Here is a 15,174-nt window from a genome sequence, read left to right on the forward strand (position 1 = left end):
CCTCTTCCTCCGAACGTTCACAGAGCTCTCACTCCGTCCATCTTTATGTCCACGCAGTGGTTTATGTCCATTGCATTCATTCAGATAACTCTTTGTTGTTCTGACACTTCTTCCTTATTTATTAGCTGGCTGACTGGTCGATTACTCGTAACTGACTCACTCTGTTCAGATCCGCATTGGCCTGCTCGTGTCTTATCTTATCCTCCCTTTTATCCATCTTTACATCCTCTCAGGTTCTGCTCACTAGTGTGTCCATGAAACAGTCCAGTCTCCATCCACAGCCCCCTCCTCTGTGCTCCACCGGTCTGTCCATCAGTGTCTTCTGACCAGGCTATAAAATATTCAGTCCTGCAGGTCTAAATCGGCCTCAGCTCGACAACACAGAGACTTTCTCAGCATGGCCTTAACCAGCACATGCCCTCGTTCTGTTCCCAAATGTTTCAATCATTACTTTTCTTATTCTTAACATGCATCCAAACAAACAATATATAACAAGTCTTCTTACTTCAAACTTTCCTTACAAAAATACACAAACATTCCAATAACCACAAATGCAGTAAAATGCAGTATACTAGAACTAACTTCATCCACATGCAAAGGGAATAGATGAGGCTTGTCTGTCTGCCCGTCTCTCTCTCTCTCTCTCTCTCTCTCACACACACACACACACACACCCTCATACACACCTCCATAAACACACAATGCCTCAGGGCTAACTTCATCCCTCCTTGACAGAGAACAGAGTTCTGTTTGTTTGTTTGTTTACCTTTTGCGTGTGTTCAGTCTATCAGCCTTTTCATCTGTCGGTCCATCCCAGCCCTAACCCGAACACACACACACACACACACACACACACACCTTGATATAGACGTTGAGCGTGCCCGGGCTGGCTCCGTCCCGGCTGGACAGGGAGTACAGGAAGTCGATGCAGTGGGTGTCGTTCTCCTTCAGGGTGGGCATGTAAAGGTGAGCCTTCTGTCCCGACGCCCGACCCGACGCGTTCACCACCATGAACGAACCTGCAGCCACAGACACAGGAAGGACAAAGGGCACAATGTGATCGTGCAGTACAGACCGTTCTTCCACTGACCAGAGCGGGCAGATACTGTTTCAAATTACGATCCAACAGTTCACAACACGACCTGAAGATCCACCACGCTGACCGTCTGGTTCTGGTGCTTTCCACTGCAGGACTTATGAACGTCCTGTAATGGAAAGCTGTGGGATGTGAGATCTATTTTAACGAGTTAAAGCAATTTCTAAAGTGTCCCTGTGCTGCAGGAACTCTCAGCCAGGTTTGCTTGCCATTTGGCTGACGTTTGATGCAGAAGAAAAAAAAGCAAAAACACTTTGAGCTCTTTAATTCACTGAAGCCGTATATCAGCATCTTAATGTATCTACGCCCTGAGGGCTCTGAACCGCAACGTAAAACACATTTTCACTGTCGACTGGCGGTTTAAGTGTGTTTTAGTCTCTGCTTCATGGCACAGAATGGAGCTTTTATGGGTCGGCCGGCTCCATTTGGCCGACTGCCATCAGCCGGACTGAGAGTTCGAAGTGACTGGGAGACGATTTGGCGAGACGGTGGGAGAAGAGAGACGCTGAATCAAGCAGGTGCGACTGTGCACTTCTGACAGTGTGTGTGCATGCGTTCGATTGCAGAGGTGTGAGAGTGTACTGAATTAATGTAGAACGTCCTGCAGATGGTTTTTTATGTCTGTTACTTATTGTGTCAGGACTATGGATGCATAAATGTATGAAACTGCTCTTATCCTTTATGACTCATCAAATCCTGACTGTTGATTCACAAAACAAAACCATACATTTCATTTTTTCAAAGTACATGCTAAGAACATTTAATAATTTACGAATACATATGATGCAGTTATTATTCAAGGCAGAATTTTATTACCATATGTAGGTTCTATATAACACCCCTAAATAGTTCAGGAAAAGAAGTCAAGTCCATTTTGCATATTCAAGTGCTGAAAACTGTGACGTGGATTTGATGGCATTTTGATTTTTAAGGACACTGAAGTGACTTTTGAGAAGAATCCTCGAACACACACACACACACACACAGAGAATTGGGCTGCTGTACTTGTGAGGACACACATCGTGCAGACAAGCATATCAGAGTGTCACACTCATTGTGTTTCCATCAGTTTGGGGGACAATACACAGATCTCAACCAAAACCTCGACTTCAACCTCAAACTAACCTCATCAACCTAAAATTTCACGATTTGCATCATGCAGACTTGTGTTTTGTCCCCGTAAGGCAGGTGAGTCCCCACATTGTGCAAACAGAGTTTTGTCAACATGAGTAATACATGTCCACAGCCATGGACACACTTCCTAATCTGTGTCCAGCTTTTCTGTGCGACGTGTTTGCGTGAGAGTGTATCAGCGGTGTGCCTGAAAATACATTCAGTCCTGGACGTAAGTTCTGGGACAGTTCGGCTGGCTGTGATTGGACAGTGAGCCCAGTCCCCGCACTCTGAACAACAGACAAAGGGACATACAGGGCTGTGTGTTCAGTACAACCTTTATGGCTTTGTGGACGGCCCACCGGCCCACCGGCCCACTGGCCCACCGATGCGGCTTCCCACTGGGATTTGCTCCGTTATGCCATGTGGCCAGAACGCCACCACGCTGCATGCACACACAGGTGGCTCAAAGAGATTTCATCCATCATTTCTACATTGGCTAAATGGGACTAATCCACAGCAGCAATGTGTGTGTGTGTGAGTGTGTGTGTATGTGTGTCTGGGTGTATTGATGTTGTTGAAGTAAGATTACTGCACCTGGCAAAGGGGGAGTGTGTCTTATTAAAATGATGGTTTATGTGTTTAAGTCGGCTGTGTGTGTGTGTGTGTGCGTGCGTTAAAGTAATCTAGCCCAGGTCTCCATCCAGGTCTTTCTGCAGTGAATCGGCTCTGATTACATTTCTTATTCACACCTTCACGCACTCACTCTCTCCACACGGCTCTAAATTCACGCTTTATTTTTCTGTCCTCTGCTGCTCTTGAATGCGCTTCGTAAAAGGATTTGTTTCGTTTAAAATTGTCTTTTCAAACGAGACTGACGTGAGTCAACTCGACACTCTGACGGTAGGTGTGATGTTTGTTACCCGGAGACTCTTGTCACTCGCTGTAGCCGCCCGTGCGGCCGCAAGCCGAGGTGTTAGCATGTACACACAAGCATGCAGAAATAACATGCGTGCACATGAATTCACACACAAGCACCAGTGACACGACAACAAAGAGATTTCTGCGAGATGCGCATCAAAAAGGGAACAATCACAAAGACACATTTCCATGTGATCAATCCGCACGCTTTCATTCATTCGCACGTCGTCTCTCGGAGCAAATGAAACGCGAACGCGCAGAGTCACACAGCACTCATTTCACACGTTGTTTCCCAGCAGTGGGGTCAGAGAGGTGCAATCTGTTAACGTGAGAAAAACTGATGAATCTGTCTTCCATGTCAACACACTCACACACACACACACACACTCTCACACACGCACATCACAATAACTGGGTCAGTTCGGCGCGACAAACGTTCCCGCTCACGCTGCCACACGAGACCAGCTGTTTTCACGCGCTGCTCAGGATCTGCTTTTAGTTTCCAGAGCAGTCGACTTCAAAAGGCAGCAGACGCCTCCACTGTGTCTTTCAGCCGCTGAAGTGCCTTTGAGCAAAGCGTTTAACCCCCAGCTGCTGCGGTCGTGTTGATGTGCTCAGACTAAAGCTCTGAAATACGGAGCATCTCTCACTGTGACAGCAGAGCTCACCTGCAAACTGGACACAGGTGAAGTGACACAGTATTTGTATGCACAGACTTTCATCTGTTGTGTAAGTTAATGCGAACATTAAAGAAGTTACGTATCACATATTCCTTTGTTGTATACTTCGTTGAGTTTATCCCAAAGGTTTCCAGCGATGTTCAAACCCAGAGAATTCTGTCGTTTAATTCAAGCTAACAAACTGCTTTTTGTCATTGATGAACTGCGAAGCGTCAGTGAGCTTTCAACTTTCAAAACTCTACATTAAAGGTCCAATGTGAAAGATTTAGTGCCATCTAGTGGCAAGACTGGAGAATGAAACCAACTGAACACCCCTGTAGGTCCAGTGTTTGGTCTGTTGGTTCGGGGCCGCTGTAGGAACTCGGCGGAGCAACATGGTGGACTCTCATTCTCAGGTAAAGATATCACAACGATTCTTAGCTCCAGGTGATTATACACTCATGAAAACACAGCTGTGAACATTATATTCCAGTTTTGCCAATAGATCTCCCACACAAAAAAAACCATGAGTCCTTTAAGGTAGTAAATCATGAGTTAATTGTCTCTTCCTGTTTGGCGATGAGGACGTTCAGCTATTGACTGTTGTGAAGGAACAGGAACATAGCAGACCTGCTGGGAAGCGCAGACGTGCCATATGGGCTGAGTATCAGTACCGCCAACAAGCCACATCATTCGGGATTCTGCGCCGGCTGTATCATCGTGTTGACACACCAGTGCTGCTCAGACTACACAATATTTTTGTCTCTTACAGAACTTTGGTGATTATGGAGTCATGACTGACATGACACATGTTGCGATGTGACTGGGAGGGAGTTGAATATAAACTAACGATGGAGTGTGTGATATTATCATCCACTACGCAAACCAGTGGCCATTTTCATTCCCTTTGTCTGACGGGTTGTGGTACGACCACACTGATGTAGACTTTAATGGCGACTCTTATGGAGATCCTGTTGTGTTTACTTAAAGTGCCTCACGTCCTGCACATTTCAGATGGTTTTCTTCACAGCACGTACTTACTGACATCACAAGCTTGTCTCAGCTTCTGAATCATATTTGACTTATCTAATCTCTTATTTACGATCTTCTAGCGAAAGTTTTAAACTCACCAGGTCTTTAATGTATCTTCTATGTCAGAATATCTAAAGTTTTGTGTGGGAAACGAAAGATCAAGATTGCAGAAATAAAAGCTTGTTTGAGCAACAAAGGACACTTTGTTGTCGGCCACAGCACTCACACCAAGACTGAGAGATTTATTTCTCGTGTGCATGTGTGTGTGTGTGTGTGTGTGTGTGTGTGTTTCCTAATGGTTGACCCTGCTCACTGTAGCCCACTGTAGTGTGTGAACAGGGGAAATGAGAAAACCTGGTTAACAGTGGGGTTTTCTGAGATCAATATAAAAGGTGGGTCTCACAGATCAATAGTAATACAGGCTGACCAGTTAACACACACACACACAAACACACACACACAGAAAATACACTGCATCCTCAGGTTCACCAAGACCATGTACACGCACACACACACACACACACACACCTGCACACAAACTGAAAAGTTTCAATCAAACAATGACCTGTTTGACTTGTAGTCTCCTGGTGGTGTTCCAGCACTCTTGTAAACATTTGTTTATTATTATTATTATCATTATTATGTCATACTGAAAGATTTGTGATGAACCCCAATATTGTGGATAGTCGGGTCTGGAGCTGATCCCGACTCCAGGTGAGAGGCGGGTGCAGCCGGGACAAGTCGCCGGTTCATCACCGGGCTGACACATGCAGACAAACCACCATCCACACTCACATTCACAAGAGTCACAAGTTTTGCACAGATTTTGAGCAATTATGAGAAAACAGCAAACCAATCTGTCTGAGTGCAGACTTCCAGCAAGCCTGAGCACATACAGAGGACAGAGACCGAAGGTCTTCATACAGACGCACATTTAATGACGGTGGAGCGCTCGACGCGACTTGACTGACTGTAAAGAGCCAAAATGATTTCTGGTGGTTTATGATACGCTGATGTTTACCTGGCAGGAAAGAAAACAAGCCTTTACTGTGTGTGCGTGTGTGTGTGAGTGTGTGAGTGTGAGTGTGTGTGAGTGTGTGTGAGTGTGCATGTGTGTGAGCGTGAGTGTGTGTGTGTGTGTGTGTGAGTGTGAGTGTGCATGTGTGTGAGTGTGTGTGTGTGTGTGTGAGAGAGTGTGCATGTGTGTGAGTGTGAGTGTGTGAGTGTGTGGGAGGACAGGGGAGTTACTGAATCCCTTTACAGGAGCTGAAAACTGGTTATGAAAAGCGTGGGATGCTGGTTAAAGACAAGGTATCACACACACACACACACACACACACACACACACATCATCATCATCATCATCCCACCTTCCTGGCTGAGATCGTTTGGGGACGTGCTAGCTGTCATATCTGTTCCATTAGTAGTGGCAGGTTGTTTTGTACATGAAGAGGGAAAGTGTTATTCTCTCTTTGTCCAATCACCCCATGCAAGAGTTTCAAACACAGGATGGAACAAAGGAGGGAGGAAAGGAAGGAAGGAGGGAGGGAGAGACTGAGACTGAATGAGAAATCTGCTATTTTTATTTTATTGTGATATTTAACTGATATCATGTTTGTGTTCCCTTCCTGTAAACCATTTTGAATCAAAGGTTGAGTCAGTAAGAGAAGGAGACGCCGACGACAGGAGGGAAAAGGAAACAAGGGAGGAAGCAAGGATGAAAACAAGTGAAGACTGAGAGGGAGGATACAGGAGCATCAGCTGTGAAACAGACTCCAGCTGGATGACAAAATACACTGTTGTGGGGTAAAATGACTCATCTTCATCATCATCATCATCGTTAAACGCATGGCGAAGGGAATCACTGGAGTCCAACACACAAACATCAGGTTGGTCCTCGGCCCATTTCACACATTTAGCACACAGAATTCCCCCCGAGGTCTCACTGAAACCCATATGTTCTGTGTCCTGAATGGGTAATGGCCCTGCATCCCCCTCATCGTCATCATCATCATCATCATCACGAGCAAACGTGTGGAAATGCCAAAGCAGCAGGCTACATCACAGCATACAGGAGCACAGAAGCTTGTGATCGCCCGCTTCATGTCCCGATTGCTCGTTCTGCCAACACTCACTCATTTACAGTCTATCCATCATCTGTCCACTTACCTACATGCTCAGCAATCTGCCTAAATAGCCATCTGTCTATAAAATAGACATATAAAATGTCAATAAACGTAATATCAAACATCAGCGCCGGTGAGTTGCAGCTTGAGGCCACTCAAGCTGCTGTATTTGAGGCGTTGGGAGCGGGAACGTGTCGCGGACGTCATGTGAAAGATGAAAAGCAGATACCGATGCTGCGGTCCTTACCTGTCCGCATGCACTGTGTACGTGCACACTGTGTACACATGATGGAGGCCTTTTTCAGATTGCAGTGACTGTAGTAACCGCCACCCTACTTGCTCTTAGCTTTGCAGTAATCTGATAAGTGACTGATGTAATTGAAGTGCCATTATTGGGGCAATGGGCAAAACCATGAATGCAAACAACCCATTCATCTGTCTGAATGTGAGGATGTGCTGTGCGCTCACGCTCTCCATCCTACTTCCTTTCCCCTCCATCCCCATCTGTTAAAAAAATCCATTTATTATCCATCCTTCTTTCTCCCCCGCCATCCTCTTCTCCTTCCTGTCTCCCTCTATCATCAGCGGCTTGTAAACACAGACACCTCACCATTAGAGTGAAATTTACTTTCAATAGGAGTCGAAAGAAAAAGCTTTTAAAGCATCAAAATATAATTAATTTAGCCCTGTTACAGCAAATGGAGCAGGTGGCGTGTCTGTATGTGTGCATGTGGGTGTGTGTGAGAGCGTGTGTGTGTGTGTGTGTGTGTGTGTGTGTGCGCCTGGGGAATTTTGTCACTCTTCACAAACCTCGTAAATAGCTTCCATAATGCTTTTACATTGGTTTACATTGCGGTTGGCTGGCTCTCTTCATTTGCACAAAACACAAAAGCCAAATTTTGACACTTTGCCAATACCTGGTGGCAAAAGGGAATTTAGGAGGCAAATAAATGAAAGAAATCACGACGACGGAGCAAAAACTGGCAAAAGAGAAGGTGTGGGTTTGATCAAAGCGCCAATACTGAGAGGGCGAAGGTTCGTTTGCCCCCAGGGCAGCCCGAAAGCATCCACAAACACACTTATAAAATAATATGCATGTTATCTTAATCTCTATCAAAGGACATAAAATTCTCAGCACCCTGCAGCACAAATAAAGAACTTTTTCTATTTAAATAGGCTCCATAACAAACTTTTTTATAAAACAATGCTGTTTTGAGGTTCAGACATGAAAGCAGTTTGGGCAACAAAGCAGAAAGAGGCGCACACTAAATCGCTCTTTAACAGATCAATTACATCCTCGGATGTTTCTGTCGAAACACGACGCCGATGCAAGACGTTCGCAGAGCGCGATGTGCTCAAATGGCTCCCTGGGGCCTCTGCTCAAAGCGTGCCGGTTTTCACTGTGTAGCGCTCAAATCTCTTTCATTCTCCTTATCGGGTGGTTCGTGTCTGCCATGTTTTTGGATTAAGACGTCCTCAGAGCTCCGAGCGAGGATCTCTTTTGCAGTTCTTTTAGCATCTAAGAGCTCGGTTTACATTTGCAGTTTGGACGGGGCGTTTGAAATCCGGCGGCAGAGATGCGTTTAGACGGCGTGGTGAGAGCGTGCGTCCGCATGCGGCCTGGAAACGTCCATCACGCAGCTCCTGTGGCTTTTCCTACGCACCGACACTTTGCTCTCCTTAAAACCCTCCACTGTTAGCTCTGTAACATGATGAAGTCCCTTGCTGAGAATCGTAAATTCTACTCACTGCAGGCCAACACAACAACAAAACACAGGATTACGTGCAGGGGAAAAGTTCCTAACACTTTTAATGAAGACGGCATATGTAGGGCATCATGGGGCACACATGCAATCTGATATCTGCTACCATGAAACATCATATCTGTGACCGACACCGATCGGCCACAACATTAAAACCACCTGTTTGATAGTTTTTAGGTTCCGTCTCGACTAGTTTAGAACTTGAGGTTGACTGGTGACTCGTAGACTGGAGACTCAGTGTGTGCTCTACTTTAAGTAACAAATTGGTTGTACTGGGAAGCGTCTGAGCTAAACTGAAATCCAGATGTTAATTAGGCCCACAGCTGGGTGTGATGAGGCTGAGGAGGGGACTCGTCTGAACCACAGAGCTTCATTATGAATGAGTTCAGGGACCCTGAAGCGAGACTATCTGGATCAGATACAGGAACATGTTGTTGGCTGGCTGCTCCGACTGAAGCTCCTCAGCAACTAACATCAGCATAGTGAAACACTCAGCTGAAGTGTGTGTGTGTGTGTGTGTCCACCTGATTCTGCTCATTAACAGGCTACCTGTTTAATACCGTATTTTCCAGACTATAAGCCGCTACTTTTTTCCCACACCTTCAACTCTGCGGCCTAAACAACGATGTGGCTAATCTATAGATTTTTATGGGCTAACGGCCCGGTGATGCGAAGAGGAAGACATTAGTTTTAAGCGTAACTTTTAACAGTCATTTCGCGTGTCATGCACATACCGTCATCATGGAAAACACTCAAAAAAATGCATATGATGCAGCTTTTAAGTTAAAAGCAATCGAACTGTCTGTCCAAGAAGGAAATAGAGCTGCTGCACGTAAGCTTGGCGTAAATGAATCAACGGTGACACGTTGGAGACGGCAGCGTGAAGAACTGACGCGATGCAAAAAGACGACAAAAGCTTCCAGAGGTAACAAAAGCAGATGGCCCAGACTTGAAAACGTATGTCATGTTACAATGTGGACACTTGCGGTCAAGTGCGGCCTGTATATGTACAAATATTATTATTATTATTTAATTTGGTGGGTTCGGCTTATACTCAGGTGCGTTCTATAGTCCGGAAAATACGGTAATCATCGACCCTTTAAGGACATCTCAGTCAGTGACAGACAGATCATCTCTGAGTGGTATGCAGCGCGACTGAACACAACACACACTCACCCGTTCACACACACACACAGTCAGACTCCCAAACTGGGGTTCGGTGTCCTGCTCGGCGACACTTTGACATGCAGTCAGAAACAGATCAAACCACCGACCTTGTGATCAGTGGACGACCTGCTCCTCCTCCTGAGCCACAGCTGCCTCATTTGCAGATAATTGGACAATTTCTGCGCTTGTGAGTCTGATGAACTAAAAATGTAAACATGTGTGGTAAACTCTATCAGTGTGGCTAATTTTAATATCATAATATGTTTTATATAATACTATAATAATTCCATCTGAAACAAGCTGTTGCTGGCTAAGATAACCAGGTATATTAGGTTGTAGTGTGCATGGAAAATGACAAAGTCCAGGACTTTGTTTTGATACTGATGTTATATATCGCTCTAAATATCCTCATCACACACTGAATAACTCATGACAGGTTTTTATCCGCCTCCCGACTGACCAGTGTGTGTGTGTACTTTCTGATCCAATGCTCCCATCGGCAGGATATCCATTACAGAAATAATTCATACGACAATCAAGCACTGACTGAAAACGCTCACAGGTGTTTCTGAAAGGTGATAACAAACAAACTATTTTGTTATTTGGTTTGGAAGATTAGCGACGACCCCCCCAAATGCCCCACTGCCACCAACAAAGCAGTCAAAGTGGACGTGCGTGTACCTGCGCAGTCACCTGTATTCACACTGTGGAGCCTGTTCACTGAGCTCTGTGCTGTTAAATGAGGAAGGGATGGATGTGGAGACTGTCTCACACGCGTGTGCCTGCAGGCCACAGCGAAGCAGCAATAATCCTTTCCTAATAAGGTGGTAAAGACAGGGAGATTGGCACTATTGATCAGGCCTCCAGGGAACACTGCTCTGTTTCCTCATGGATGCACAATCAATAGGGAGCCTATAAGTCACACACACAACCTGAACCTATACAGTAAATCCCTGTGCTAGATGTGACCCGTGGGAACTCTAAATCCCAAAAGCCCCTGCTGTACGGGTCATGGTCGGGTTGACCTATAGGAGATCGAAGACTGAGCATGTGACTGCTGACACGGAGACAATGGATGGGAGGTTGTGTTGTGTTTTGCTCTGCTCCCGGGTGTCTCATGTGTCGATGCAGGCCTGACGTGTCAGCTCGCATCAGGACAGAAAGGGTGAAAAAGACAAGAGAGAGCGAGAGAAGAGAGAGTGATAGACGGAGAGAAAAACAAGAAGAGACCACCTGAACTCTGAAGAAGCTGAATAACTGAAAGATCAGTTTAAGGACAAAATGAATAAAAGCCCTCAAAAAGGAGGTGAAAGAAAAGGAAACGTCTGTTGTTCAGCTGCTGAACTGTTTTTTCTGACTCACTCCAGAGCTGCAACATGATGCAGCACACACACACACACACACACACTCACAACTGCAGCATCACTGCAGCCATACGAGACATCACTTTACCACATCACACCTTTTCACAGGTGAGATATTAGTCAGCTGGATGAGAGATACTTCAGGTTTGTCAGGTGGAAATGCTTATGGAGGTCTCATCCGGTAATGTTGGCACAACAACACTGTGCTGAAGGTCTGGTTAGGTTTAGGAACAATTTACAGTTTGTTAAGGTGAGGAAAAGATCAGAATTTGGTACAAAATATTTGGCTCACATTTTAGAGTCACAGCGTGTTTGGTGGCCAAAAGTGTCATGTTGTCTCATTTTCAATGTGCATGCAAATGACCAAAGCTACAACAGCAAGCGGCAACAAAAACTTCAGGTGACCAAGAAAACAGAATCATCACGTTCATCACGAATCACCAATCACCAATCATCAAGTCCTGAGCTCAAGAGACATGCAAGCCTGACTCACAACCTGAAGTAGATTTTATGCATCGCACACTTAAAAACTCAGTTTGGCCTCTCGTCAAAGTTTCCAAAAACAGCTGAAGTTCAGTGGTATGTCCCTTTAATTGATAACTGTCGTGTGTGTGTGTGTGTGTGTGTGATGAGTGTAATTATGTGATCTTTCCATGCGTCACTGGAGTAAGTAGATAATCACCAGTGGATGGCTGTAAGAGAGCGTGTGCGTGTGCATGTGTGTGTGTAGCCAGGTGTGTTTGACCTCTCACATTCAGGCTTACATTGAATACACTCCAAACATGTGTGTGCCTCTGAGAGTGTGTGCGGGAGTGTGTGTTCACTGAATGACAGACGGCTCTCAGACTGTGTAAAGTGAACCTGAAAAATGGCAATAAAGTTTAATATTGTTCCCTGCAACGCAGATTTATGACACAGTGAATTAAACATCCGTTTCTCATTGGGACATTGATTTACAAACACACACACACACACACACACACACGCTGTCGTGCACACATACTTAAACACTGATTCATTACGGACACAAAAGTGGCCTGCACATTAGCACACACTCACACACACACACTGAGCTATCTGGTTTCCATATATCAGTGCGTTTACGACGGCTCTCCACTGGTCCCTGATCTCCTCCCTGTTGCACTGAACCTGTGGGTAATTGGCTTTTTAATGACTTCTGCATTTCCACACATTTCCCATCCTGGTTATTTGCCTTCTCAAGCCTCATTTGAGAAGTCACGCTGACAGGGTGTGTGTGTGTGTGTGTGTGTGTGTGTGTGTGTGATTGGGTTGGATGGGTAAAAAAGTAAACAAAACAATTTTCATGTACATTTGACATATAACAGTACAAAGATGGTTAAATATAAATTCACAGGTTCTGGGGGGATGAATTATTTGAAATGATACAATAAAAATCAAATTAAATGGAGGATAAATAATAATGTTGGTCAGGATGATCAGTCTAATGAATGAGGCAGCTCCACTTCAAAACAATTCAAAGAAATGCAGTCTGGGTTTTAGGTTTGTTTCTGTCATATACGGAGACTTGACCTGAAATATCTGAATGTCTCTAAGTGCTTTTTTATGTCTTTGTGTCTGCCAGCACTCAGTCATTTATTTGAAAACTTTTCATGTACACTACATACACAAACATTTTAGGACACACCTCTTTATTATTGCGTTCAGGTGTGGTATGGAGCTGCTCCTCAGGGTTTGTTCTCGGCCCCTGACCTCCAGTGAAGGGAAATCTTAATGCTTCAGCATACCAAGACATTTTGGACAATGCTATGCTTCCAACTTTGTGGCAACAGTTTGTTGAAGGCCCTTTTCTATTCCAGCATGACTGTGCCCCAGTGCACAAAGCAAAGCTCCATAAAGACATGGTTGGATGAGTTTGGTGTGGAAGAACTTGACTGGCCCACACAGAGCCCTGACCTCAACCCCATCCAACACCTTTGGGATGAACTGGAACGGAGATTGTGAGCCAGGCCTTTTGGTCCAACATCAGTGTGTGACCTCACAAATGCTCTACTGCATGAATGGGCACAAATTCCCACAGAAACACTCCAACATGTTGTGGAAAGCCTTCACAGAAGAGTGGAAGCTGTTAGGGCTGCAAAGCTGTCTGTGTGTTTACAATGAGACGTCATTAAAGTCCCTGTTGGTGTGATGGTCATGTGTCCCAATACTTTTGTGCATATAGTGTAGTTTATGCTTCATGATGGTATGAGAGTTCTGTGGGATCCAAGCTTACTTTCATAATCTGAGAGAACATTTGCTGACATTTAAGAAGACATTTGTTGACACTGGAGACTCTTGTTGTTTGTTGACATTTAAGAAGACAACTGTTGACATCCATCGTTGACATTTTTGACTTGTTTTGACATGTAAGAGGATCCATTTGTGACATCCTAACGAGAGACTCTGACATCTGACAAGACTCCAACGAGTGTTTGACATTCAAGAAGACTTTTTGAAATCTCTTCAGGTTTGTTGTCTGTGATACACCTGATGGACACACAACAGACTCATGATGTGTTCACTGAGCATTATTGTGTTAGTGAAACTTGGCTCTGTGTGTGTGTGTGTGTGTGTGTGTGTGTGTGTGTGTATTAAATCTATTTATTATGGGTGTTTCTCTTTATGTGCCCTGACCTGCTGTAAAATATGTTTGTCTAAACAATGTGTGTCTTTCTACATGTGTTGCATGTGTTCAAAGGGCTGTGTGTGTGTGTGTGTGTGCATGTGTGTGAGTGTGTGCAGTGTGCCTTTAAGCAGCAGTACATGTTGTTCTGTGTGAATGTGAGCAGCATAACAAAGAGGTGTGTTTGAAAATTCTGTTTCAGACAAACGGAGGGAGAGAGAGAGAGAGAGACCCAACGACAGACAGAAAGTTTGAAAGGCCCAAAGAAGAAGAAGAAAAGAAGAAGAAAAAAGAAGTGCTTTGAAGTAACTTTGCTGCAGGTGCGTCAGCCAGTCAGCAGTCGGCAGGACTGACTGACTTTAAAGCTAAAAACAACAACTTTGTGTCACTTCTGGTCCATTCAAAGGTTGTGGTGATCTCAGTATCTCCAACCATCATGAAGCAGAAAGACACTATATGGACAAAAGTACTGGGACACCTGACCATCAGACCAACAGGGACTTTAATGACGTCTCATTGTAAACACACAGACAGCTTTGCAGCTCTAACAGCTTCCACTCTTCTGTGAAGGCTTTCCACAACATGTTGGAGTGTTTCTGTGGGAATTTGTGCCCATTCATGCAGTAGAGCATTTGTGAGGTCACACACTGATGTTGGACCAAAAGGCCTGGCTCACAATCTCCGTTCCAGTTCATCCCAAAGGTGTTGGATGGGGTTGAGGTCAGGACTCTGTGTGGGCCAGTCAAGTTCTTCCACACCAAACTCATCCAACCATGTCTTTATGGAGCTTTGCTTTGTGCACTGGGGCACAGTCATGCTGGAATAGAAAAGGGCCTTCAACAAACTGTTGCCACAAAGTTGGAAGCATAGCATTGTCCAAAATGTCTTGGTGTGCTGAAGCATTAAGATTTCCCTTCACTGGAAGTCAGGGGCCGAGAACAAACCCTGAGAAACAGACCCATACCAATACTTTTGTCTATATAGCGCATATCAGTAACAAGTGATAACTGCAATCCAAACTGCAGCATCAAAATTGGTGAGAGCTGCAAGTTTGTAGGCCTCTGGGTAATAAACACCTTCTAGCCCCCAATGCTAATAACCCACTAGCAGACTGGCAGGCACATTAAATATTGATCTTAAATAATTTATTGTCATAATTAGTTTATACTGATTTCAGCAGTCAGTGCTGTCAGTGAGTTAACAGATTAGAAGGAAATGAAAAGTGTGGCTCTAAAGTGTTAGTTCTTCTTAGTTGTTAACAAAAATAATAAGCATGGGTCAAAATCTGA

At 44.7% G+C, this 15,174-nt stretch overlaps 1 protein-coding gene across 8 annotated transcripts in view; it reads right to left on the reverse strand.

The window, feature by feature from the left end:
• The window catches only part of ptprt (protein tyrosine phosphatase receptor type T), a 287,747-nt gene that overhangs the window by 196,464 nt on the left and 76,109 nt on the right, over nucleotides 1-15,174 (reverse strand). For all 8 annotated transcript variants that reach the window (XM_046385023.1, XM_046385025.1, XM_046385022.1 and 5 more), the window contains exon 3: nucleotides 859-1,019. In XM_046385023.1, coding sequence (XP_046240979.1) covers nucleotides 859-1,019 — 161 coding nt within the window. The remainder of the gene's footprint in view (nucleotides 1-858; nucleotides 1,020-15,174) is intronic.

The sequence above is a fragment of the Scatophagus argus genome, chromosome 3, assembly GCF_020382885.2.
Source record: "Scatophagus argus isolate fScaArg1 chromosome 3, fScaArg1.pri, whole genome shotgun sequence".
Classification (NCBI taxonomy): domain Eukaryota; kingdom Metazoa; phylum Chordata; class Actinopteri; family Scatophagidae; genus Scatophagus; species Scatophagus argus.